This window comes from Emydura macquarii, unplaced genomic scaffold, assembly GCF_026122565.2.
Source record: "Emydura macquarii macquarii isolate MOO-44397 ecotype Brisbane River unplaced genomic scaffold, CSIRO-AGI_Emac_v2 contig_1451, whole genome shotgun sequence".
In the NCBI taxonomy this organism is placed as follows: domain Eukaryota; kingdom Metazoa; phylum Chordata; order Testudines; family Chelidae; genus Emydura; species Emydura macquarii.
This window is the reverse complement of record NW_027131588.1, coordinates 25,505,443-25,531,645: the sequence shown is the minus strand read 5'-3', so window position 1 is coordinate 25,531,645 and position 26,203 is coordinate 25,505,443. Positions and strand designations below refer to the sequence as shown.

The following is a 26,203-nucleotide window of genomic DNA, read 5'->3' as shown; positions in this document are numbered from 1 at the left end:
GCACCGACTGGGGGGCTGTACCGCAGTGCATACATGCCAAGGGGCAGAGTGAAGACAGGCTGAGGCTGCCAGAGCTCAGCTTTCTGTGCTGCTAACGTCTCAACTGCCACACAGCGGAGACTTGTTCTGCATTTACCTCCCGCTAGTGCCGGGCTCTAATTCCCTGCTAGAATCACAGCGGCGGGTAAAGGGAACAGAGAGGGGCAGCAAATCGCCTTGGCTGAGACGCAGCTGTAGAGGCTCTCTAGTACTAGCATTGGAAACAAAGCAGACGTGCCGCCTCTGGGTTAGCCACAGACAGTGGGGCCGTGGAAAATATCTCCCAGGCAGCGCTGGCCCTTTGCTCCCCTTCACTCACTCACTCTCACTCTCACTCTCACACACACACACACACACACACACCTCTTGTTCTCTCTCTGGCATTTGTTTCTGCACTAGAAAAGGTGCAGAGCGCCTGGAAAAAACAAAACCACTCGCAAGCCTTGGCATGCACTTGGATTTACTCAAGCAGCACTGAACTTGTTTGGCTTCCTTAGACTGAGGGGCACCTGAGCAAATGCACAACTTTCCTCTGACTGTGTGAAATTGGTTGGATGTCTGTTAATCACTGAACCTGTCAGTCATTTGGTGCTGTCACAAAGACAGCGTTCTGGTTTGCTGTCTGCATAGAACCGGCAAGCAGACCCTGTTTAGACAATGCTCACTGAGAAGTGTTTGGGATTTGTTTACTCTGGATTATATCTATGGGCATCTTTGTTTCTGTCCTTCTTTAAAGGTAAGTTCTGTTTCACCTACTTTGTTTACATAGGATTTCCCCACGAAATTCAGCTGTTTAGTGTCTTTCTTTGTATTCAACTTTCTCAGGGCCAAATCATGTCCCATGGAAGTCAATGGGTGTCCTGCAATTGATTTCATTAGGGAAAAACAGCTAATCACGTTTGTATGAAGAAAATAATTGTGTTATCCTAAGAAATGCTATAGTGCACTGTCGTGTTTCAAAATATAATACTCCTGACCTCTCGTAAAGAGCTATGCTATCCATACTTACCATGAATGAGAAATTTTAACTTGTGGCTAGATAGCATGATGAAGGGGGCCTTATAAGTGTCAGGAAGACAGAGATATAATGGCATTTTCATAGTACAAAATAAGGTTATAAGAGTTTCCCGAGACTTCTTAAACCTTATAAAATTATGCATAACACCTATACAGACAGTAGATTAATTATTTCTGGTTTAATATTTTTCTTATCATCGTCATCATCTTTTCCCTCTTATACTATCAATGTTTTAAGCCAGTGACAGGTATAACGTTGCAAGTATCTATATATTTAATGCAAATTCCCACTTGTCTTGCTAGAAGGGGAGAATTTTAATCTAAGATTAACTCAGTGCTTTAACATACTTGGTAAAATAACTACAGTGTGCTAGCAAATTACATAGGGATTTGGTGATTCTTCCAGAAATGTAATGAGACTGTAAGACTCTCGAGACAAGGTAAAAGGAGGGAAGTTGAAATTGCAACTGCCTTAAGAAATATCCGGAATCCCACAGCTGAAGTTTTCTTATCAATTTCTAATTGCCCACGTTTCATGTAAAAACCTCTATGCGTTTGTCCTAATTATTTTTCCACAGTTGTTCTTGCTCTGAACATGTTGCAAAATTTAGCATTTCCCCTGAGCAGAGTGCTTTGGAGATTCAAGACCATATCATGCCATCAGTGTCTAGGCAGAAATCCTAGAGATTGTTGCTTTAAAACCAATAGTCTGATGTGGCCCATTGATTTTAAAAATGAGACATATAGTAAACTAATTTCTCAGCTATGCGCCTTACACCTGAATAATTTCTCACCAGTTCATCTATTTAGCCTCACACAACATTAGTTTCATTGGACAACTGAGAAGGGGGGTTAGGATAACATGTCAATAAAGTATTCCAGGTAAATGCTCTACCACGCTGCTAAAGCTGGAGTCCTACTAGTTTTGTTTGCAAGATACATACATGGTACTTAAAGCACTGACGTGATAGCCAGATGCTGGAGCTGTGATCTGCTAATACTGGTGAATTTTGTTTGCAAGGCACCTATCTGCTACTTAAATTACCTTTTTTTTTTGGTGTTGAAACACTGTTTTAAATGCTGAGATAATTACTAATTCATGAAGGGGGTACCCTGTTTTAACAAGGAATTTGCAAATAGAGTATTTTATTAATAATGTGGGTTTTTTTAATTAAATGCTATTATAAAGTCACAAGTGGCCACAGTTATAGCCTGCTCCTGTGCTTAATGGTGTGAACATGCAAGGACCTGAAAGTTAGAGGGTCCTCAGTTATCCCATAGTGTGCAGAGAAATATTATTTATTAGCCCTCTGAATGATCTCTTTAGATTTACAAAAAATGAAGCTTGTGTCTTCACTATCAACGCTGGAGCCTTTCTGACATTACACTTCACATGAGTTCAAGGGTTACACACTGAACCCACATGAAATGCAAACAAGTTAGTCACAATTAACATCACTATAACAATTAACATCACTATAACAATAACCAAAAGGGAATTCATCATGATTTCTCACTTACTGCAAATTCTTTCACAGGCTGTTATATGGTAGGGCATGGAATGACCTCTTGGTCATCTTTTCCAATCCCTGCAGGGCATCTACGCCTTCAGAAGTTTTATGCCATCTACATTTAAACACCTCTTGTGAAAGCCTCTCTGTGAATTCCCTAAGACAGACCCTTCTGAGATTCGGTTGCTTTACAGTGAAGGCATTTTTTTGAACACCTAGCCTCATTTTCCTGTGTTTATATGCCAGGTGCAGCTCTTTGCTATCATTGCAAACAACCCCTGCCACTTGCTTCCTAGAAATAATGGGGAGACCTTTCATAAACTTGATATGTAGGTGATGTGCATCCTGGGGTAAATTACACATCAGTCAGGTGTAAGGAAGTTGAAATGGAAGTCATTTACATATGAAGGGGTGCACAGAAGGAGGTATTGCAGGAAAAGCAGCTAACAGAGATTGTAAGAAGCTCTAAGTTAACAGGCCACTCTGTAAGTCACTTATACACTATTCTGGCTTCTTGTCATGTAAGTTACTCTCTCTTACATTTACATACACTCAGACTAACTTATACCACTCACCAATATCTACCTTGCACCATCTCCCGCCTCATGCCGGAATTAGAGGCAGCGGGGCCCAGTGGATAGGATACTAGAGTGGGAATCAGGAAATCTGGCTTCCAGTTCCAGCTCTGTGCTCACTTGTTGTGTATCCTTGGACAAAATAACTTCCTGCCTCTGGTTCCCGCCCATCCTTCATCTCATGTAGTTTGACTGCAAGCTCACTGAGGCTTGTAAGCCTCTTACCTTGTTTCTGTACAGCGACTAGCAGAATGGGGTCCTGAGCTGGGCTATGACTTCGGGGTGTTACTGTAATACTACCACCAATGTAGCCCTAAACGTTGAGGCTGCTTAGAAGGAAAGACGTCATGTACTTGCACCTCAGATTTGGAGTACATTTGAGGATCTGGGCCTAGGAGCCTAAATCCCTTGTGAAAATGGAATTTAGGCACCTTTGATTATTTTACCCAGTGAAGGAGGATATTATACAACCAAGCCTCCACAGTGAAAGCAATCAGCCCAGAGAATGATCTGCCTTAGGGAAGTCACTAAGGCACTTTCACAAGAAGTGTTTCAGTGTAAGACGAATAAACATTTGAGGGACCAGTGGAGAGGAAAATCCTGCTCCATGCAGGGCTTTGGAATGACACAGGAGGCAATTTCCAGCCCTATCACACATCCCATCCTGTGAGCGATGCCAGAATTGGTAACAAATGATTATCATTTCATCATTTGGCCTGTGTCTTTAATTTTATCCTTCTGTTTATACTGAGAAAAAAAAAATCCATGACTGTTGGAAAAGACTTCTCTGACGCGACCCTTGTGTGCAGACTGCCAAAGCCTGACAAATACATTTGGTTAGTAGCTGGGTTTGTAAACAGTGACGTAGTCTTCAGAATGGATTTTAAACCTACTGTTAATCCTAGTGAAGTCAGTACAAAGTAAAATGTCATACAATGACTTGTTCACACTGCTCTACACACTAGACTCCGAAGCGTAAGCACAGTATTGATATGCCAGTTGCTTTTAGAATGATAGGGTACAAAGTGAGAAAGGAAGCCATTTTTCAGTAATCGTGTTCTGTGACACTTGTAGTTTTAGGTCTGATTTTTGTAAGCAAGTAGTTTAAGTGAGGTGAAACTTGGGGCACGCAAGACAAGTCAGACTCCAGAAAGGGGTACAGTAGTCTGGAAAGAGTGAGAGAGAGCCCCTGCCTTAGAGGACTAGAGAGCATGGAAGTTCAGTTTGACCCTGTAAACCTATTGTAAGAGGATGTATTAGACTTCTGGGCCAGATCCAGTGGTGATGCATGTTATGTGCCAGGTGTCAATGGTCAAGTAGTGAGGCTTTCATCACTTTGAATTGGGGCAGATCCTCAGCTCCATTGAATACAATTTGATTTTCCCCAGAATACCAAATCAGTGCAAGTGACACTCATTTTGTGCTGACTAAATGTCACCAGTACTGTGGGGTGATTTACACCAACTATGCCGCTGGGGACATTTAGGGGCAATCCTCACTTCGTGTAAATTCTCCGAGTTCCATTGACTTCAACGGCGCGATGTCAAGTTACACTATGGCTCTGCTTCTTCCTACCTATACAAAGTAAGTGTAACTTACACCCATTTCAAGGAGAGTGCGGTAGCACCTTAAAGACTAACAAATGTCTGCAGGCATAAGCTTTCGTGGGCTGCAACCCACTTCTTCAGATGCATCACCAATTTGGTATTCTGGGAAACTATTTCAGTGGCAGCAGATGCATCTCCCATTTAAGTGACACTATTATACAATTCAATATATTCAAAGATAAAAGTAGAATCTGGCCTTTCAAGAGCATTTCAAGTTATTTTTGTACAAATCCAGAATAATTACATTGAGATTAGTGGAGTTTTGAGGTTTATTTAGGTGTAAATTATATTGGAATTCAAATACCTGGGACCAGATTCTACCTGAAACCATGGGCCAGGTCCTCCGCTCATATAAATGGCCATAGCTCCATTGAAGTCAATGATGTAAACTGGCACAAATCTACTGAAATGTCTGAAGTAACTTGGTGTTGGTCCACTGAAGTCAATGGTGCGACATAGATTTACACCCGAGAGAGATCTGTCCCTTAATGCTAGAAAACAGTACCACTGGCCTGTGGAAATAGGGACAAGATCAAGAAATCTTGAGCAGAGAGAAACTGCTTTCAAATCAGAGCCCTCAACATCAGATGAGAAAATTACCACAGCCATTGGAAACGGGACCAGTCAGAAGGAAGCCCACGGGCTGGGGTATTCCTTGAGAGAAGGCAAGTTTGGAAACCAGAGAAGGGATTTCTTTGCCTGGAGAGAGCCCACTTTTTAACTCGATTCTGATCTCACATGCACAGGTGAGACTGCACTGATTTCAGGGCTGTGCTCTCAACCGATTCCAGCACAACTTAGACCATGATCATGCCTTATAGTTCTTTGGAGAGGAATCGGAGTGTGACTATAGATACCTTGGGTCCAGTTCTATTCTTGCTTACAGTGGTGTAAATCAGGAATGACTCCATTTAAGTAAGTGGAATTAAACTGGTTTTATACCACTAAGAGAAATTGGAATCTGATCCCCACATCAACACTGCCCAAGAGTACCCCTCTGTTATTGCTCCTATTCCTGTTCTGGGATAGAATTATTCAAATAGGTCAAAGCTGGCATGATCCTTATTGTACCCCCACTATCCAGGAAGGCCCTAATTTTTATACCTGTTTGCCTTCCCCATCGGTTCTTACAAAAAGATTGGAGTCAGGATCCAACCCTGCACCCACAGCAAAGACAACGATGTCCGGCAACTTGGAAGCAGAGAGACCCCCACACAGAAACAAAACCATGCTCCAAAGGAGTCATTGAAACCTTCCTCGTTGACATTCAGAAAAGCCTTGTACCATAGGCTATAGCTCAAGATATGACTAATATTCAGACACTTGATGTGAAGATAAGCAAATGAGACCAAAGCCAACCAAAATAAAATACTTCCAGCAAGGGCTCTAGATGAGGTCCCTGCAGGTCCTTGTTTGATTAGTTGCCAGCATAATTTGATGAGACGGACAAGGTCATAGCTCTCCTCAACAAGAGATTCTTAAAAGCAGCATCCAACTTCAGTCTGAAAACGGTTCACACATTCTTCAACTGGACTCTTAATTTGGCTTTCAGAGACCCCCTTCACCTGCTCATCATTCTAGTCTGAGTCTGGTGCTTTGTTTTCCTTTCCACTGAAGTAGCCCCTTGTGGCAGGAATCACTTCCCCAGCAGGATTTCAGAACAATGGGCTCTAGCCAGGGGCCCAGTATTGCTTCTTCCATAAAGACAAATCTAATCCTCGCTTAAATCAGGTGAAACACAGTTGCACCTCCTTAAACCAGGGTTGAATTAGGTCCAAAGGTGTTTACATAGTCTCTGATTCCTAAGCACACTTTATTGCACAGGTCTTACAGTAGGATGAATCCCACTATTCTTCTGTCCAATTCCTCAGTGTTTAAAAGAAACCGCTGAGCACATGCCTGATGTTCAAGACCCAATCAAAACCTATTTCACAAAGTATACGATCTCTCCCAGAAATCCCTTCTGCCCACTGCAACCCACCAGTGACAGGGAAGAAAGCATGAATGGCTGCATTAAATAATGCATTGCAGAGACTTAGAACTCCCTGTAAATCCACAAAAAATATATTCACCTAGGCCAAGGGCTGTGTCATGGGCTGATAAGGCCACACTTCATAGAAGTAAGTGTGGATAGCTTGTCTTTCAGAAAGTCAGCGCTCTCTGGCACGCTCACTGCTGTCTAAATCGCACAGTGGCATGGCAGAGAGCGATAAAAGGAGAAATACATTATTGTGGCTTATCTGATCATTAGGGTGGATTTTTTTAAAGCGCTCAGCATTGGCCTGATGCTGAAGTTAATGGTAATACTCCTGCTCTGACTGGCTCCTCCACGCGACCCACAATTTCTCAGGACACAGGAGATGGTGTAGGCAGACTGCACTGCTGTCAGGAAGAGTTTCACAGTTCTCTTTCAGCCCTCGGCTAGGTATAAAATTAGGGTAAATATCAAACTACCTGGCACAAGTCCTGCTGTTCCTTGGCAAGGATTCAAGAACATGGGGCGGAAATGTGATGGGTGAAAATTGAAAAGTGCTTTCAATGTAGGAAGGGTGATTTTGTGACTCAGGATATGTCTACACTGCAATTAAAAACCTGCAGCTAGCCGGTGCCATCTGATTTGGGCTGGTGGGACTCCACCGAGGGGGCTGTTTAGCTGCAGTGTAGACATTCAGGCTAGGGCTGGAGCCTGGTCAGCTGCCATGGGCCAGCTGTGAATGTCTAATTGCAGCGTAGACATACCCTTCAACACTGGCCTGGGATTCAGGAAATCTGGCTTCAAATCCTGTCTCTGCATCCTGTGTGACTTTGGATAAATAACTTCGTTATCCTCCTTTTAAAGAGGGAAAACGTCGTTTCTTGCACCCTTGTCTGTTTCGACTGTAGGCTCTTTGGATCAGGGAATGTCTCTCAATGTGTGTTTGTACTGCACCTAGCACAATGAGGCCCGATCAGAGTTCGGATCTCTAGTCCCTACCATAATAGACATGTTGTTATTTGTATTACCATTGTACATAGGAGCCCCAGTCATGGACCATGACCCCATTGTGCTAGATAGTGTACAAAAATGTAATATTAGTGAAAAAACGTCTGTCATATCTGTGCCTGAATATCTTCCTATGTTATTTCTGCAGTTCTGTTCATATCTGCCACTGCCCCCAGTCCTCCTGTGCTGAAATCCTTAGCCTGACTCTATCCTCTCAGCAGCTTTCTGTATCAAACCTCAACAAGACATGTTTCTCCCGCATTTGTGCCTCTTAATTTCTCTCCTTCTTTGCTGTTGTGTGTTGTAATATTTAATACTGTATTTAGAGATAAAGTAAAATACCCGCATTTCATTAAATAGTCACTTGTACTTTAGGGAATCACATGTGCTTTAAAAACTAGTTACTTCTATCTTAGGGGAATTCTGGGTTTTTAATTTGTAATGGACCTTTCATTTAAAGCAGTGATACTCAGACGTCAGTGATTCAGTAGCCAAATTAGCCATCAACATTACCCAAAAGAGCCACGGTAGTGTGAATTCATGGTTTAATTTACTCTAGTCCTGTCTACTCATATTTAAAGAGCACAACAGGAGAAATATTTAGTTTATATATTAGTCTCAGAGCAAAGTGACTGACCAACTATTATTTTATCAGTGACAACTGGCTAACATAGTAAAAGCATCCTGACTGATCAATAACTCAGGTCAGTTCATAATTCACTCACACCCTGTTTTAATATCACATGCTGCAAAGAACTGCAGGAGCCACAGTAAAGAGCCACTTGTGACTCAGGAGCCTAATTCTGAGTGTCACTGCGTTAAATCAAGTCTCGTTTCAGAACGCCGCACTAGTCTACAGAATAACGGCATAGTCTATGGGGATGCAACAATCAGCAGTGTTTTGACGCACAGTTTGCATTTGCATCACAAACATGCCTCAGCATTTAAAACATCTGCACCACTCCAGCAAGGCCAGTTTTCGTTTATTTCATCTCAGCCTTTTTATTATGTAATGACCGGCATTATCTTGTCAGCTTGTTATTTTGCTTTCGTGTCACATCAATCTATGCCACGCTGAAGCCTGTATTCATATCCTCAAGCAACCTTTAACACCAGTCACCAGAGTGAGGTCTGGGGCCAACTTCTGCTCTCATTTACTCCAAAACAAATGCCAACCAAGTTTGGCTGCTTATGTCCAGAATACATGGAACATTTTTCCACACTCTTCATCCAATGAAGAAAGATTATACAAAAGGGAACTAGATGAAAGATATTTTAACCAAAGACAAGAAATGCTCAAATACAGAGCATACATGTTATGAGACAATTGATGAGTGTTAAAAATTGTATCCTTATTCAGACAGGAAAATTGTAAGAGGACATTTTGTATTTAAGACAAAGGACTTAAAAACGAGAAAGGGCTTGCAACTGTGGGGAAATGCCAGGACTCGAACTGCACATAACAGAAGCAGCTGGGACACATTGGTATCTTTGGAGGATTAAGTGAGACAGGACAATGACATGCTTTACATGTCCAGAAATCTGCAAAACACACTAAGTAACCTGTACACCTGCACATATCTGCCAAAGGGGGTGGAATATGCTGCATTTCTTTAAAGTTGGTTAGATTTCTAGTGAATATTCTAATATAGACACACCTGAAAACATGTTATGCTCCATGCCTTCTAGGGTGACCAGATAGCAAGTGTGAAAAATTGGGATGGGGTGGGCAGCAATAGATATTTATGTAAGACAAAGCAGGGCTGTCCCTATAAAATTGGGCCATCTGCTCACCCTAACACCTTCACATTTTGCCTGGATCATCCTCACAATCTATTTCATAATTCATTAGTTCACATCCTCGCAAACAGGCCTTATTTGTTTATTCCACATGAAAACTTCCTATTGGAAACTAGAAACCCTATGAGAATTCATGGAGAAACCACCTGAAAGATACATATGTAAGTGCAAATATCCCATAGGATTCTAGAAGGGTTTTTAGGATATTTTCATAATGCCAGAGTCATCTTTGGTTTTCTTAATACTGTCTTGCTGTGTAAGCCTTCCTAGCATATTGAGTGCTGTCTGAATTCACTATACAAATAAATAATACAGGCTGGTGTAATGACATGGATGTTCAAGAAAGGAAAAAAATTGGAGAATTAAGAATATCTGATGATTAAAAAAATAAAAGAGTATGGGGAAGAGAGAAGGGACCCAAAAAGAATATGCAGATTCAGTTAAAGCATGCAGAGAAAACGTAAAGGCAGCAAAATGTAGAATGAGTTAATGATGGCCTACGGGGGTAAGGGCTTTTACAAATATATCAAGGGACAAAATACTAGAGAAGTAGCAATGTGATGGGAAGAGGAATGATATTAATGATGATTCAAGAATGCTGAGCTGCTGAGCTGCTTTAAGAACTGAATACTGCCCTTAAATAAAAGAAACCTAATAACCAGGCATGGAGAATTAGGGATTGGTGGAGACTTGGTAACGTCTGTTTATATATGAAGGAAAAGGAGTATTTTTGGAACATTCAGGGACGACTGGACAAAAGCCTGGACAAAACCCAACAATATGAATCAAGTAGAAGCTGTCTGTGTAAAGTTCAGCCTTCTGCCTGAGCAAAGGAGGAAGGAGAAACAACTGAAATCATTCAGATAAAAAACACCCTCTAAAAGCGTAACACAAAACCTGCCAAGAGAACCTAAAAAAGTGGGGAATTAAAGGGAGGGAGCAATAAATGTGGCCAGCAGTGCTCAGATTAAAACTCCTTTAAAAAAAAAAGAAGAAAAAAAGATATTTAAAAGCGAGAAGGGATGTGCGGAGACGGATTTCAGGGAGGAGCAAGTTCCAGACCCACTAGGCCCCAAGACAGCAAAAGCCTGATCACCCCCCAGTTCAGATGCAATTAATATTATAAGAGCACCTGGAGCACCTAACAAAATCAGGACTCCACTGTTCTGGGTGCCACACAAACACACAGGCTGCGTCTACACACCACACCACACCACACCACGGGTGGCAGCGTGCAACGTATGTGTAGCTACACACTGCAGCCACGAGCAGGCTGCGTCGACACGGCGGTGTGTAGCTGTGTGTGTCAGCGAAAGGCTCTGGCAGAGGGGGCAGTGGGACACTACACAGCTAAAAAGAGCAGCATGGAGAGGGAGCCCGTCTTGGGTGAGCAGAGTGTGCGCATTCCCATACAAACCCGCACCTTCCGGTGAGCCTTTACTCCATCCATCTCACCAGCTACTCGGCTAGTTATATCTGTGCTAGCCGGGCTATGCTGCAGGTATTGGCTCTGCTGCCTACAGCAGTGTGCAGTGCGGGAGCACCCACAGAGGGAGACGTTCCCTTCCCAAAGAGCGTATCTCTACAGACAAGACAGACAGAGTGGGAGGGGAGAGAGAGGCACCAAAGGGGACGTGCCTCGCCTGAATTCGTGCATCGGGTCAGTGGCAGAACCCCGCTCAGCTGGATCCCAGCCCAGCGCCCTGTCCAGCAGGCTGCCCAGGAGACGAAGGGGGGAACCGGAGAGGAACGTTCAGTGGTGCAATCCATAAACAGTGCCTGGTGTCTGAGCACAGACAGCCTGAGACAGACAGACAACCAGACCCAGCAAGAGGTTCTCAGCTACAGGTCCTGCACCTTCAAGGGCTGTACAAATCAGTGGCAGGTGACAGCTTGTAAAAGGTTACCATGGAAGCAGTTAAGGGACGTGTGCCGAGCCCAGGAGGCGGAGGAGACTGAAACGCGCAGTACCGGGGGCAGTGTTCCCAGGACGCAGGACGCTGCCGACTGACAGGAGACCAAACTTCACCTGCACCAGTAGCCCCCCGTGCGTTTCTGCTGCATCATCATCTCCCCAAGGCCTTTGAAGGACTTTACGAATGCCAATGAACTGAGCCCACAGCCACCATCTGAGAGTAGGACAGTAAATACTGGCTGCATAGCCGTCTGACTAGCACCGCGTGGCTCGGTTCCCCTCCAGGGGCTGGACCACATGTAGAGGTTTGAGTCCATAGCCTTTGAGTTCAGGAGGCCAGTTCATTAGTTGGAGGCTCATGTATTAGATCGAGAGGTCCCAGGTTCAATTCTCCACGGCGTTCCCCTGCCAAACCCATCCAGGGGCAGCGTGGTAGTGCTGCCTTTAACAGATGGGGAAACAGAGGCAGAGAGACACCAACCACAATCACACAGGACGCCTGTTTGTAGCCGAGACTGGTCTGCTGTCCTTCCTGCCAGAATAGCCCTGGGAGGAGGCCGTAGGGGAGGACGTCTTCCTGAAGATCCCCTCATGCATTCTCCATTGGACAGTTCTGTTGAGGGGGCATCTCTCAGTAGTTCTGCCCTCAAGGCCTGTGGGTCCTTCCCAGTCTGCGAAGTCTCACAAGACAACAGGCCCACCACCCACTCAGGCCTGTGCTTTTGCACTAGCTGAGGTGTTAAGAGCACAGCTCTGATGGGGCCGCTCCACATGGGAAACAGCAGCAGCAGCTGCTTCCATAGCCTAGAGGAAGGCGTTTGGTTGGAAGCCAGAACAGCTCAGCATTTCTACTGACTAGTGCTAATATTTCTGTGTGCCTCAGACCCTTTTCCTTAAGGCAGGCCTAATGCGCCCACCATAGGAGGCAGGCAACTATCATTCCCACCCTAGGGTAACAGCAAGGTTGCACATGGTCACTTCTGGCAGAGCGGGAACACAGCCTTGCTTCTAATACGACAGACTATAGTCTCACCCACGCAGCCTTTTAGGATGAACAAGGAAACACCACCGCACGGACAAAGCCTCGACTAGGACCCAGAAATTCTGATTCGAGCTGTTCTGCTGCTGTCTGGCAAATGGCTCGGTAAAGCACTGGCAAAAAGTACTACTGTCTCTTCCCCCCCCACACACACACACAAAGACTAGCCCACACACAGGATAAGATACTGCTGCACATGGAAGCAGTCTGTGTGGTAGACAAAGGTCCTGCGTTCAGATTCTGATACTAACCCAGGCAGGTGTCAATGTGGTTCTACATATTGGAATGACTGTTTTACAGTTTTCTTTATTAAAACATAGGAAAGTGCATTAAAAAAACACAATATGAAAGGCCACTAAGGTGACAAAGTCAAGCATTTTAACGCTCGGAGATGCCAGTTTTAAGGTTGACTGTACAGCCGTAATTCAGCCGTCTCAGGAGTGTGCGTTATGACACAGTCGTTAATTACATAGCCACACACTCTCTTTTCCATAGCACCCTGCCTGACTGGTGCATACCGTGAACAAGGCAAAGGGCGGCACATTCTCTTGTGCTAAAGACACTGGACCAAGACTTAAGAGCTCTGGGTTCTATTCCTGGTTCGGCTACACACTTCCTGTGCCATGCGGGGCAAGACTGTACCATGATGCAGCTGCAGAAAGGAATGAACCATGGTTTCACCTCAAGGCTGGCATCATTTCCGAGTGACTGACTTTTCAGCTTTAATATTCTTCTAGCAAATTTTTTGGATGCAAATTTCATACCAGCCACTGAAAAAAGATTCAGCCCCAACAGCGTGGACCAGATTTGTGTCCTAGAGAAAAATCTCTCTCACTCCCAGTGCCCCAAACCAGAAACTACAAGCTCCTAGCACAGAAAAAGTACCGCAAATTAGCTCATGGAGACTTAACACCATGGAGCTTTCAGGGCATTAGAGAGTTAAGAGAGAAAAACAATCATCTCCCTGGTGAACAAAGCACTAAAGTATTTTAAGACTATTTTTTATTTACAAATATATATTTTAATCTGTCCCCCATCTCACCTCTTTTCCTGCTCAAATGCTGCTGCAACAAAAAAGAGATGACAGCCTGATTAGACAGGCCAACCATTTGTGACACCAACAGCTGCCTTGGCAATTCGCCAGCAGCACAGAGGCTCCAAACTGCATGGAAATTTACATAATTTTATTAATAAAAATTAAATGCGCACAAACATATGGACACAAATCCCAACTCATTGGGCAGTGTAATAGCTGGGATATGTTGCTGGTTTCCAGGTTGAGAGGGTGCCAACAATTGCACAACATTGAGAGGACACAAAAATCTAATGGAGGACTTCAGCTACCAAAATATGAACAACCACATGAAGGCATCGTTTTAAGAAAAAATGTCTCAACACCATAAAGAATGGCTTCTTGGACTAGCAGGGTGTGGGGGATACAGGAGGGGAGGATGTGCTTGACTGTGTCCTAAGTAATACACAGGAGAGCTTGGTTTAATAAAGCTACAGGACCACCAAGGTGGTGGTTGTGGATAGCGGGATTTTCAAATGCTGGCATAGGGTTTGTTCCCCCCGCCTCCCAAACTAAAAGCCAAGGAAGTCAGCTCAAAAGAAGCTAAAGATAAAAAACAGAAGTGCTTACAAATCAGAGCGGAGGCTTCTGATGCAACTATAACAGAGTTGCGTTTACCGCTAAATAACGGAAACAAGACAGAACAGGATAGGCACAAGAGTTTATGGAAGCCTTAGAAGTAGCCTTCAAAAATGAAAATACAGCTCAGGTGAAGCCAACAGATGGGAACTTCAGTTATGGCAGATAAAATGTAAGCTAGGCAGTGCAGAGGGAATCGGAGAGGGTTTCCAAGCGTATCAGAAGATGGCAACTGACAAGAACGTCAGTGGGTTTGCCGAGCTAGGAGAGAGTAAGAGAATAAAACGGATTTTAGACGTGACACAGAAGCGAAACAATTGTGTTGCACGCTGGCATTGGTGGAGACGTCTAAATCTGAGCTAGTCTTTGCAGGCAATGAAGCTGTGGTACTGTCCCAGACGGAAGTGGCAACTCTAAGAGATGTAGAAGCAATGGGACGATTTAAAGGGCAGCCGTTCGCCAGGCCCAGATGATATCATCAGGAGTTCTGAAGGAACACAGATTGAAGTGTCTGAGCGATCAATGAAAACATGCATCTCTGGTTACAATCAGCTACCACCGCGGAGGGCAGAGTGTACCTATCTTTCTAAAAACGGGACTAGGCTTGATCCTGGGAATTACGGTTATGGTTCCGATTCCCTTACCTCAGCATCAGGGAAATTAACTGGAACAATAATTAAAGACAGATATACAAGAGCACATGATATTGCTGGCTTAAACAGGCATAGCTCTTGTAAATAAAGAATGTGTGCTTCCAATCCACTAGGATTCTTGGAGCATGTTAAGAAAAGATTGGATAAAGGGTCACAGGTTGATCTAACTTATTTGGATTGCCCCCCCCCCCAAAAGACGACATTAACTGTAACTGCTCAGGAAGAAACCCCAGTGTGGTTGTGGACAGCTCAATGAAAATATCTGCTCAGTGTGCAGGCATTGTCCCCAAAAAGCAGATCAGGAGTTACACTGCATTAAGGATAGAGAATTATTACGATCTCTCTCTATCAATTTGTACTGCAGTGGAGCCGAGAAGCCCCCGTCTGCAATTGAGCCCCCGTTGTGCTAGGCACTGAACCCCCATATACTGAAAAGTCAGTCCCTGGCCCAAAGAACTGACACTGTAGGACATCAACCCTGCAAAGATTTCTCTCTCTTAGGTACTGATATAGCCTCCATTTCCTTAGTATCCAAGGGCCTCAGACCCTTTAATGTATGACGTACCCTCATACCTTTGAATAGTCCCAGTGAGACTAATTTACACAGAGAGGTAAGTCTTTGCAGGATCCGGGTGTAAGTAGAATACTGAAATTATTGTAATGCCATTGTGTAAATCAGTGGGGCATTCACCTTGAACACTGCACTTCACGCGGGTCACACTAACTCAAAAACATTGCCCGGCTAGCAGAAAGAGAAAAGATCCAGACTGAAAAAGGGCAAAGGAAAGGAAAGACTTCCAAGATTAGAAACAAATTTAACGGGCAGAGGGGAACTGGTGGAGGTATGCAAAACTATGAATGGCTCACAGAGGGAGACTGGAGCTCTCCTTTACCCAGTCTCAGACCATACGAATGCGGAGTAACCAGGGGAAGTAGAAGTTGAATTTAAACCCCCACACCATTCTACACCATGGCAGTCGAGGCTACGCAGATCAGTAGGATTTTAAAAAGGATGAGAGTTGTCTATGGGGCTAGACTGTCTGTTTGGCACAGTCCTTTGTTGAGGCAGCTCAGAGCTGCACTGGAGGGAGGAGGAAAGCAGTGAAGGCAGAAACACTTCCCACTACCCGTGCTACCCGTTCAGCTGCTGTACCCCGGCGTGAAATTCTGGCCAATGAAATCAAAGGGAGTTTGGCCATTCACTTCGGTGAAGCTGGCCCACACTTGGGGGCGTGAAGTATAACTAGGTCTAGTTCCCAGCCCCTGCAGCACCGCTGTGGGAACATCTTGATAACGAGCCTGCCCTCCCTGGAGAGAGGCTGCAGTTCTGCCCAGCCCACATGAGCACTGCCAAGGGCACGGAGAAGGCTCATTTCTTCCCCCCCCATACAGTGCATGGTCACAGCAGGCCTAGCCCCATCAAATCCATTGATAACAAGGCCATCCAGCGTTATCCTAGACAGGGTAAGGACGCATACAAATGTCAATGTCATATCAGCTCTCCTGCTTCAGGTCACAACGCAGCCACTCAGAGCGGGGCGAAGATTTTGATGCCTGGCCCCCCCCAATCTAAAAATGCATTTTTCAGTGCTCCAAAACGATTTGCAAATTCAGACAGAATTCTGCTGATAGTTTCAGTTAAGGGGAAAAAATTAAAATGTCAAAATACTTGTTTACAATATTTTGAAATGTTTTGTTTCAAGAACAGATAAATACGGTTGGAAAAAACCCACCAGAAAGATGAAACATCTGGAAAGGGCCAAATCTAAGTAGTTTGGGCTTTCCTGCCTTAGCAATTTGGAAGCTTTAGTTGTGTATTTTGTCATGTTAGACTAAAGACTGGACGACCCGGTTTATATACGTCTAGCTCTTTGCTTTCCCTGTGACAGAAACATACAGTGCACAACAGTTTATGAAACCACAGAATGGAGCAGGTGTTAAATACAGACAAACGCAAGGAGGTATTTACTTTCTGGGAATCTGCTTCTCTGTTTTAGAAGATCAAAATGAGCTCTGCAGGAATCAAAAATCAAACGACTCTGATTGGTCTGGATGATTTATATCACCATCTTTTTCCCTCCCCTCCTCCCCCGCCCCACAAAAGTTTCCCAGCAGGGTGAAAACCAAAGGCGCCTGTATAGAGAACTGCTGAGGAACTACAATCGCCTTGAACGCCCTGTGCTGAATGATTCCCAACCTCTTCTTGTTGAGCTACAACTTTCTTTGCTGCAGATAATTGATGTGGTAAGTCAGAAGCAATTGTGCTTCTTGGGCACAGGTAACAAATTCAGCTTCTAGGGCCTGCATGTTTCCTCTTAACCAGGCTACTAGAAAATGGAAATTGAGAACAATGGTTTGGATTAGGTATTTTGGAGGCTAACACATGGATTTGTCACTTTGGAGTACTAAATACCACTCTAAATGCACAGATGTCCCTGACACACCGTGAGGAATGTGTTGATTATACAGTATGTTTTTATGTATAATCATTAAAAAGGCACATAATTATTTAAAGCGATTATGAGCCATGTGTTGTTACTACAAATTAATAATCACATGCTATGCCCAGAGCCCGCTGCAAAGCTGTAGTTACGGACCCCATGCTAATTTCTAGAGCCACCCCTGAGGACTTGTGTGCTGGCAATTGCACATGGGCTGGACCACGAGGCAATACACAACAGTGGTGCTGGGACAGCTTTTATAGCCGGGGAGCTGAGAGCCAATGAACCAAACTGTAAACCCTGCCGATGATGGGCACCACTTCAAAGCAGCACCTTGACTCCCAATGTCACCAGTTTGCGGAGCAGCAGTGCCCGTCTCTCTGCAAGACCTGGGTCTGCTGACACTTGCACCCCTCTGCCAAACAGCCAGCCGGAAGCAGCAGTTGTTTCTTCCTCCTTCCCCAGTCCCACCGGCTTGTGAGCACGCAAACGAGTGTGCGTGTGTCAATGAGTGTGTGCAAGTCAATGAGTGCAGTGCGGTCAATGAGTGTGTGCAAGATGCAGAGGGAGCAGGTGCAGGGGCATGGGGCAGGTGGTGGGTGCAGATGTAACATGAACCCACCCCCCCATGTGGGTCACTGGCAGTAGGGGTCAAACCTGGGACGGAGGGAATCAAAGGAGGAGCTGGTAGTGCAAGCACTAACGGACATTGCTCTGCTAGCCAAGGCTGTGCCCAGACAGTGCAGAGTCTCCTCACAAGCTGAAGAAGGCAGCTGTCTCTCTTCACGTACTGGTTCTCTCTCTGGTTTGTGACGGCACTGGCCTCTCCCTTGCCTCAGCTCCCTGCCGCGCACAGCACAACTGTACCCATCCTCTACTCTACGGGGGCCTTGCAGAGCTGCAGGATATGCCCCAGGTGAACTCAAACATACCAAATAATCCGAGTCAAGATCTCCTCCCCACTGGGAGCAGGGTTTCATTGTACAGAACAGCAGCAAAACCTCCAGAAATAGCCTTGTCCTGGCCTGATACATACAATACAACTGACTCCATGTGCAGCGTCTACCCACCACACTCCAGCCCCTGGAACTACGGGGTGAGTCTTGGTCTTCTCCTCCTGCACAACTCTCTTTTTAGTGTTATTGGTTGTCATTTCTATACAATAGCTATTGAGTCTCTTCGTTTTCTACCAACCTAAGGATGACACTACACGATTTTCAAAAATCATCCATCTTGTCCTCTAGCCCAAGGACAACTTGGGGAGAGGGGGAGTTATGTAAACATGTTTTTGGGGAGTGCCAGAAAATAAGGCCTCTTTTGGCAAAAGGTTTTTAAAATGCCTAGATGAAAACTTCCTTTGAGAGCATTTCTTTAAGCACTTTATCTCCCTGATGTCATCCTGTCTGTTCCAGTGACTTTCATTTCTATATCCCTTTTGCATGAGCCAAAGTAGGAAAGATTTATTTTATAAAAGAGGTCAGCTAAGCAGTTATGCTTTAGAAACAAAGCTTTTGCTTTTTGTCCAGTGCTACAGATGTTGTGGGTGCATTAGCTCTTATCATTAATGACCTGTTCCCAGACAAGCCTGCTATATGTCCAGTTTGCAGTTCCTGCAGCACTGATCTTTAGAAAAGGGTCCCAGATCCAAACAATCCTAAACTTGTGGGACATTCAGATCCTAAGACACCCATATGGCATCCATTCAATTAAAACTGAAACGAGTCTAGGCTGGCAGGATGGCAGCAAGAGACCAGGGTCTAGAGAATATTGGAATCTCTGCTTTTGCACATGACATGAGGGTTATGTCATTCAGATCCAAAAAAGGTACCATGTTTTCAGCCTCCTCTTCTGGCTGATTGACAGAACAGCGCTGAATGAAACCATTCTTCTCTTCATAAGTGTCCATTCCCGGGCATGCAACCCTGCCAGCCCCGAGGAAAGCCACAGCGCCTTACTACAGACCCCCAATCCCTTTATGCAGTACTCCTTCCTAGACAGTCATTTCCTGTTGTGAACATGTGCAATTGATTGTTCCTTCTTAAGTGGAGGGCTTTGCATTTGTCCTATTGAATTTCATCCTGTTTACTTCAGACCATTTCTCCAGTTTGTCCAGATCATTTTGATTTTTAATCCTATCTTCCAAAGCACTTGCAGCCTCTCCCAGTTTGGTATCGTCCACAAACTTTATAAGTGTACTCACTATGCCATTACCTAAATCATTGATGAGGATATTGAACAGAACTGAACCCAGGACCCACCCCAGCAGGACCCCACTCAATATGCCCTTCCAGCTTCGCTGCGAACCTCTGGGAATGATCTTCCAACCAGTTATGCACCCACCTTATAGTAGCTCCATCTATGTAGATTTTTCCTAGTCTCTTTATGAGAAGGTCATGCCAGATGGTGTCAAAAGCCTTACTAAAGCTTAGGTATACCACATCTACCACTTCCCCCCATACACAAGGCTTGTTACCCAATCAAAGAAATATATTAGGTTGGTTTGACATGATTTGTTCTTGACAAATCCATGCTGATTGTTACTTACACTTCATCATCGTCCAGGTATCTGCAAATTGAATACTTGATTATTTGCTCCATTATCTTTCAAGGTACTGAAGTTAAGTTGACTGGTCTGTAATTCCCTGGGTTGTCCTTATTCACCTTTTTATAGATGGGCATCGTATTTGCCCTTCTCCAGTCCTCTGGAGTATCTCCCATCTTCCATGAGTTTTCGAAGATAATCACTAATGGCTCAGGTATCTCCTCAATTAGCTCCCCGAGTACTCTTGACTTATGTTGGTATAACTACGTCACTCCGGGGTGTGGAAAATTCTAACCCCTTGTGTACACAGCACTACATTGACTGAAGGACGTCTCCCATCGACATTGCTACTGCCTCTCGGGGAAGTGGAGTACCTACGCTGATAGGAGAAGCTCTCTCATTGGAGTAGGTAGCATCTTCACTAAGCTCTACAACGCTGCAGCTGCACTGGAACAGCTGCACCAATGCAGTGCTGTATGTGTAGAGAAGCCCTCAGTTATTCAGCCCTTTGTTAAGCCTACTTCCATTGGCGCCAGTGGTGGTACTCAAAGGAGTAAGAACTACTCATGTGAGTAAGGGCTGAAGGCCTTTGCCCTGTTCTCGTGGGATCTGTGACTTGACTGAAAGCCGGCAGTACGGCAAGTTTCATGAGAGAGTTTCTGTGGTAAGTGTGTCAGGACGAATCCATTATTCTGAGCTGTGAACTTTCTGAAGTTCAGCCACTCTAGCAGAAAAACCTTGGCTGATTCCATGATCTAGACAAGAATGTCAAAGGATAAAGACATTCGGGTCTGGGCTACATCTGAATGTTTGGAAAAAACCCAAGAAAAGGATTTCTTTATAACAAAAGCCACCACAAGACGCCCTCGCTGCACTGCAGAGATAACAAAACTCATTGAAAACTCTTCCTAGAGAAGAGACATCTCTGAGGCTCCCTGCAATTACCACACTCCATTCTCCTAGAGATTAGACTGCTGAGTGTCAGCTTGGGAAACTTCATTAATCTCTTGGCCCCAACTCCTGCCGAGTGCCAAAATAAAGGGCTTGCTATCTCTGAGCCTCATCTACCCCCGCAGTCTCATCTCTTCGCAGGAAAGCTGAGATTGCCAGCGCTCACCCAAACGCCTGGAACACGGGAGCCCCTTCTGCGGTCCTTGCTCATGCTGAGTCGCTATGCACGCCCTGCTGATCGCCATGGAACCGCTGAAGTGGGACAGTGCCACTCAGCCTGAATAAAGGCTGCAGAATTTGGCCCTTTGTCTCCACACGCAAACGTGTGTCTGTTAGTTCACTAGTGGAGAGGTCAGATTGCACCCGCTCTGAGGCAGGGTGACCCATGCTGGGGGAGTGTGGGTCTTTGTCCCTTCGAGTGGCCAGACAAGGTAAAGACGTTTATGACTCTGTTTCCTTTGCTCAAGCAGTCACATCTCAGGCTTTTAGCTCTAGAAGTCTCAGGTTTATCTCTGCAGCCAACCCAGACCTTTCCATGCATCTTAAGAGAATCTCTGCCCAGCCCAGCTCACTCTGCAATGTTTCAGTACTAGATCCCACGCACTGCAGCTGCACTGGTAGCGCCCCCAGCTCTACCCCGTAATGCTGTGCCCCCTCTCGGGGCTCTCTCCACTCACCCATTCGTCCAGAGCACTCAGGAGCTTCATCACATCACAGATTAGCAAGCCAGAATTTCTGTCTGTATAGAAGAAAATGGCAGTTTAGCTGACCAAAAGGATGGTTTTTGTGGGGGATTCTTCTGGCTGCATCAGGCATTTTCAGAAAGGGTGTGTGCACGTGTGCGCACACACAAAGGGGGGAGCAAAGAGCGCAGGACAGGGTATGGTACAAGGCATCATTGCTCACACTGCACTTTCAAAAGCCCACAAGGCACTGTTCCTATGTAAAATAATGCATATTCCATCAACTCACAATAACCTTAACTCTGACCCAGACGAATGCTAGTCATACAGAGCTACGCTTGTTGTGCTTACGAGCAAGGAAATGAAGAGCTAAGGGCTTTAAAACATTACAATAGCCCATAATGCACAAATTGTTCCGATCAAGCAATTCATGGTTTATCAAACACAAATTGCTTGATCAGAATCATTTGTGCATTACGGGGGCATTATCATATTTCGAAGTCCTTAGCTGTTCATTTCCTTGCTCTTAAGCATGTGGGTTTCATAAACAGAAAGCTCAATTCATTTTTATAGGACTTTTTTGGCTATTAGAAAACTGAATGATGTATATTAATGTACAGTTTTTCCACCGATAAATTGTTGAACACAAGACAGTATTATTTTGCTGTCGACTATTCATCTGCTTGTATCCTCCTGGTTTGGATGGAGGCACTCAGGGAATGCTGGGAAGTTGCTTCGACATAAGTGCTGCTACAGCAAAAGGGTGTTCTGTTCGCAACCGATCTGAAGAAATCAGATGGCTGAGCGCAGAGACATTAACTGCTTAAGGACCAAGCTGTATGAACTGAAACATTTAGCCGTCAAACGATCTAGTTCTCTAGGACAGATGCACTTAGGGGCCATCTACTGTTTTGCATGTGGTAGGAAAGACTGCAGGGTGGAAGAGGTTAAATTACGGCACTTCACTACTTTGCATTTCAGCAGGCGTGACCCAGCCTAGCTGTACTAGTTACACCAATTTACACCCGTGGAGAGGCTGGCACCTGGTTTCCATTGATCTCCGCATTTTGCAACACGATAAACCAAAAAAAAAAAAAAAAAATGCATGTGATGCAAAGAAATAAAAATATGCCAGTAATACACACCCGTTGACATATTATTCCCAGTATAGCATCTGGATTCACTAGATTAAACCATAATCCTTATAATACATCCTGTACAAATCTTTTCCAGCCAGATAACTTCCACTGTGTAAGCTTGACCAGTCAAGACTGAAACGTACAGAGTACATGAAATAAAGCGGTAGTAATGAAAGGATTACTCAGTAGGTATTTCTAATTTATAAAGTATTAATGAAAAAATGACTTTCAGCCCATAAAGACTAAGAATCATTTTTTCATTAACATCTTCTGCATTTAGTTGTGTTTTTACTGGGGAGCCTGTGTGAAATTTACTCTGCTACATTTCTTTATTTGGAGAAAAATCCCCAGCAAAAATTGTGCATCTCTTTTCATTCACAGCATTTACCACCCAGAGCTCAATTTCACTTCTGACCCTATTGTAAATCAAGGAGTACCTTTACTGAAGTAGATGTAGTTTACACTGATATTAAACTGGTGTAACTGATGAGACTCAGGCCCGGCATTACTATAAATGCTGAAAATCTGTAATTAATTATCATGAATAGCAGTCATTAAAATGCCAGGTAGATAAATAATGCAGGGCTGCCACACTAGTACATTTACTAAAATTACATCCAAAACTCTCTCATGAAGTCAACCTACTCTGACCAATTTTGAACTCTGGAAAAAACAAACCATTGGTTTCTCCATCAATGTGGAAACAGCTGGAGACCCAGGGATGCCATTGTTAACAGAGTCATGGATTATTGTTTCAGCTAAATTCTGAGTGTCAGGCATTATCAAAATGTCAGTCTTCCAAAAGCCAATGAATTGCATCATGATCTAGTTTGAAATGACTCCAAAGTTAGGAAATGCCAGACGTACGGTTGCCCGTGCAAGCTTAATTCGCCCCCTAGTCCATACGCATTCTGATCCATCTTTAATGACAAGATCACACCCTTTGTTCCTCAGGACAGTCAGTGCACAGGATGGACGGTGCTCACTTAGTGAGCGGCTATTCAAAACTTTGTTTTCTCCTTGTTCTGTGTGCGGCCCCAGGCCTTGTTTACGAAACCCCAGTCAAACCCTGCTCTGAAAACAGAATTCTTCATTTCCTCATGGCCTTTCCCATGGTGCTCATCACAGTAGTATTCAAATACATATTCACAGCTCCCCTGTGAGCTGAGAGGATATTGTTATTATCCCCTTACACAAGTGGGAAGCGGAGGCGCGCTCAGCACTTCTGCTCGTCACACCCAGCGTCTCAAGCCAGGCACCCAGAAAGTGAGGAACATACAATCGGTGACCACCATGAAAAGTTTGGTGCGAGTGAGTTGCCCAGCATCACTCAGGAACTTAGTGGCAGAGGCAGGGATAGGATTCAGTTCCTCAGAGCAGCATGCAGCTGCCATAACCATGAGACCCCCCCATCTCTTCCCGCCCCGCCCTGCCCCGCCTCTTTGGAGACGCACTTTGCACCTTCTGCTACAAGCGAAGGAGACATCTGTGACGGGCGTGACTCACCGCATTGGCACCTCCGGCTGGCGGTCCGGGGGATTGGCTCCGGCTGGCGGTCCAGGGGATTGGCTCTGCAGGTCGGTAGATCTCCCCCAATGGTGCCTCACGCACCATAACAGCTGCTCTCCGACTCACCTCACTCCAGGGACCGTGGCCTCCTCATGACATGGCCCACTGGCTGTTTCACCATCCGTGCTTCCCCTCTCGGGGTTTGTACTGCAGTCGCCTGTCCAGCCACTTCCCCCAGGGTGAGCAGCAGGAACCCAGCCCACCCACTGCTCAGGGCCCATCCCAGGGACCCTGTCTCTGGCAGCCATGTGCTGCGTCCACTCTGATTCCTTAGTACATTTCCCTGGGCCACTTCCCCACAGCCCTGTGTCTTCTTTGCCCTCGCCTCAGTATATCAGTCCAGCCAGCCTCTCCCACCCTTCCTCTTCCTCTTCCCCTTCCCCTTCCCGCACTGCTCTGTGCAGGGGGCTGGCTTCCATGTACCTGCTAGGCACCCAGTCCCCTCTCTGCGAGCTCCAGGCACCGAGTGACCCTGCTCTGCCTTGCGGCTCTTCTTATATGGGCCTGCTGGGCCTGGATTGGCTGGTCCTTACAGCCTCTCTCCTATTGGCTGCACCTCCCACACAGTCTCCCCACTGCTCTGTTAACCCCTCACATGCCAGTGTGGGGCAGACGCCCCATTATAAGGTCCTTTTGACACCAGCCTCCTTCACTGCACAACTCTGATTCATTCCCAAAGCACTTCCAGTCTCATTTCCCCTGCCAGCCTCCTATTCCAGCCTCCACCCTTTCAGGCTCCTTCCCCACGCCAAGGTCCAGCTCTTGTCCTCGCTGCATTTGAATCAGGGAGCTTCCTCCTCCACTCTGCCTGGGCCCAGCGGTGGGGCTTTGAGAGCACAGGAGAGACAGGCTCCTGGCTCTCAGTTCTGGTGCCCCAGACCCAGCATTGCAACGACAACTGCAGTCAACGTCCTGCTCGGTCTCTGCAGCCTCAGCCTGCAGCATGCTGAGCGGGGCCAGCCTCTGCCGGGAACGACGTGGAGAAGCTCTAGCAGGGCTCTGCTGAACGTGTACCATTTTGCAAAGGTTTAGCACGTAGCCAAGTTTGGGTGGATTTTCATGGGGACAGAAAAAGGCACATTGCTGACACAAAGGCCACTCCTCTGTCAAATGTCAAGGCCCTGGTCAAAAGCATTGTGGGGGGGGGGGGGGGGGGGGGGGGAAGGTTAGAGCTTCTCAAAGAAAAGGTCACCAGAACTTTTTAACGTGGGCAAAACATATTTCCCAGCCTCGTTCTCAGTAATGGCTCAACTGTTTGGGCTGAAATTTTCCAAGAGAATTCAGCCTGCGGCAAACACCTGGCATGGACATTTCGGCGCAAACTGTTAAAGTTTGGCAAAGTTAAAAGCAACTGAAAACTGGGCCTTACGATGGAACATGTCGATCAACCTTAATAATAGACAGAGCTGCCAGCCCTGCCTATGATATCTCTCTTTCTCCATACACACCCTGTCTATCTTGTATGTTCCTTGTATGTCCCTCACCACTTCAGTATCTGAATGCCTCCCATGGATTAAAAAGATCACCGTGCTCTCGCAAGACCAGAGGCCAGAGTACGTATGTTCCAGCTATGCTTCCGCCAGACTGCCCCAGGACACCGCCATTCTGCCAGCCCTACATCACCACGCAAGGGTCATTCTACCACGGCTATTCCTGTAAGGAGAGGCATTGACTTTGCAGTCCCTGCACACCCACAGACCTAGCACACAAGAGACAAGAATCCGGCCCTTTCACTTTGCTAAAGCACCAGTGGCATCCAGGAAACCAAGCAAAGCTGACTCTGATGTGCTTGGTAAAGTGGTAAGTGGTTTTATTCCACTAAGAAAGTGTCTAAGCTGGATGTCCTTTTAGAAACGATAGATAACTTCCCCGGTGAAAGGAAGAACAGTCAGCAGAGCAAGGATGGATGGACTCAGCCACAGCGAGCTGCACTGCAAGATACTTAGATCAGTCTAGGTGCAAAATGTGCTTTCGGCAAGATAGCTGACACTGTGTATTGTTCTGAAAGCCCTGTGCACGGCATGCAAAACTGCACATGCTCTCCTACGTTGCAGACTGGCCACACCGGCCCATAGGGACACCACGCAT

General features: G+C 45.5%; 1 protein-coding gene across 1 annotated transcript in view; it reads left to right on the top strand.

Annotated features, from left to right (window-relative positions):
- The first annotated feature begins 696 nt into the window (after nucleotides 1–696).
- The window catches only part of LOC137156514 (neuronal acetylcholine receptor subunit alpha-7-like), a 65,277-nt gene continuing 39,770 nt past the window's right edge, over nucleotides 697–26,203 (top strand). Inside the window, exons 1-2 of the mRNA XM_067553420.1 lie at nucleotides 697–775; nucleotides 16,895–17,034. Coding sequence (XP_067409521.1) covers nucleotides 697–775; nucleotides 16,895–17,034 — 219 coding nt within the window. The remainder of the gene's footprint in view (nucleotides 776–16,894; nucleotides 17,035–26,203) is intronic.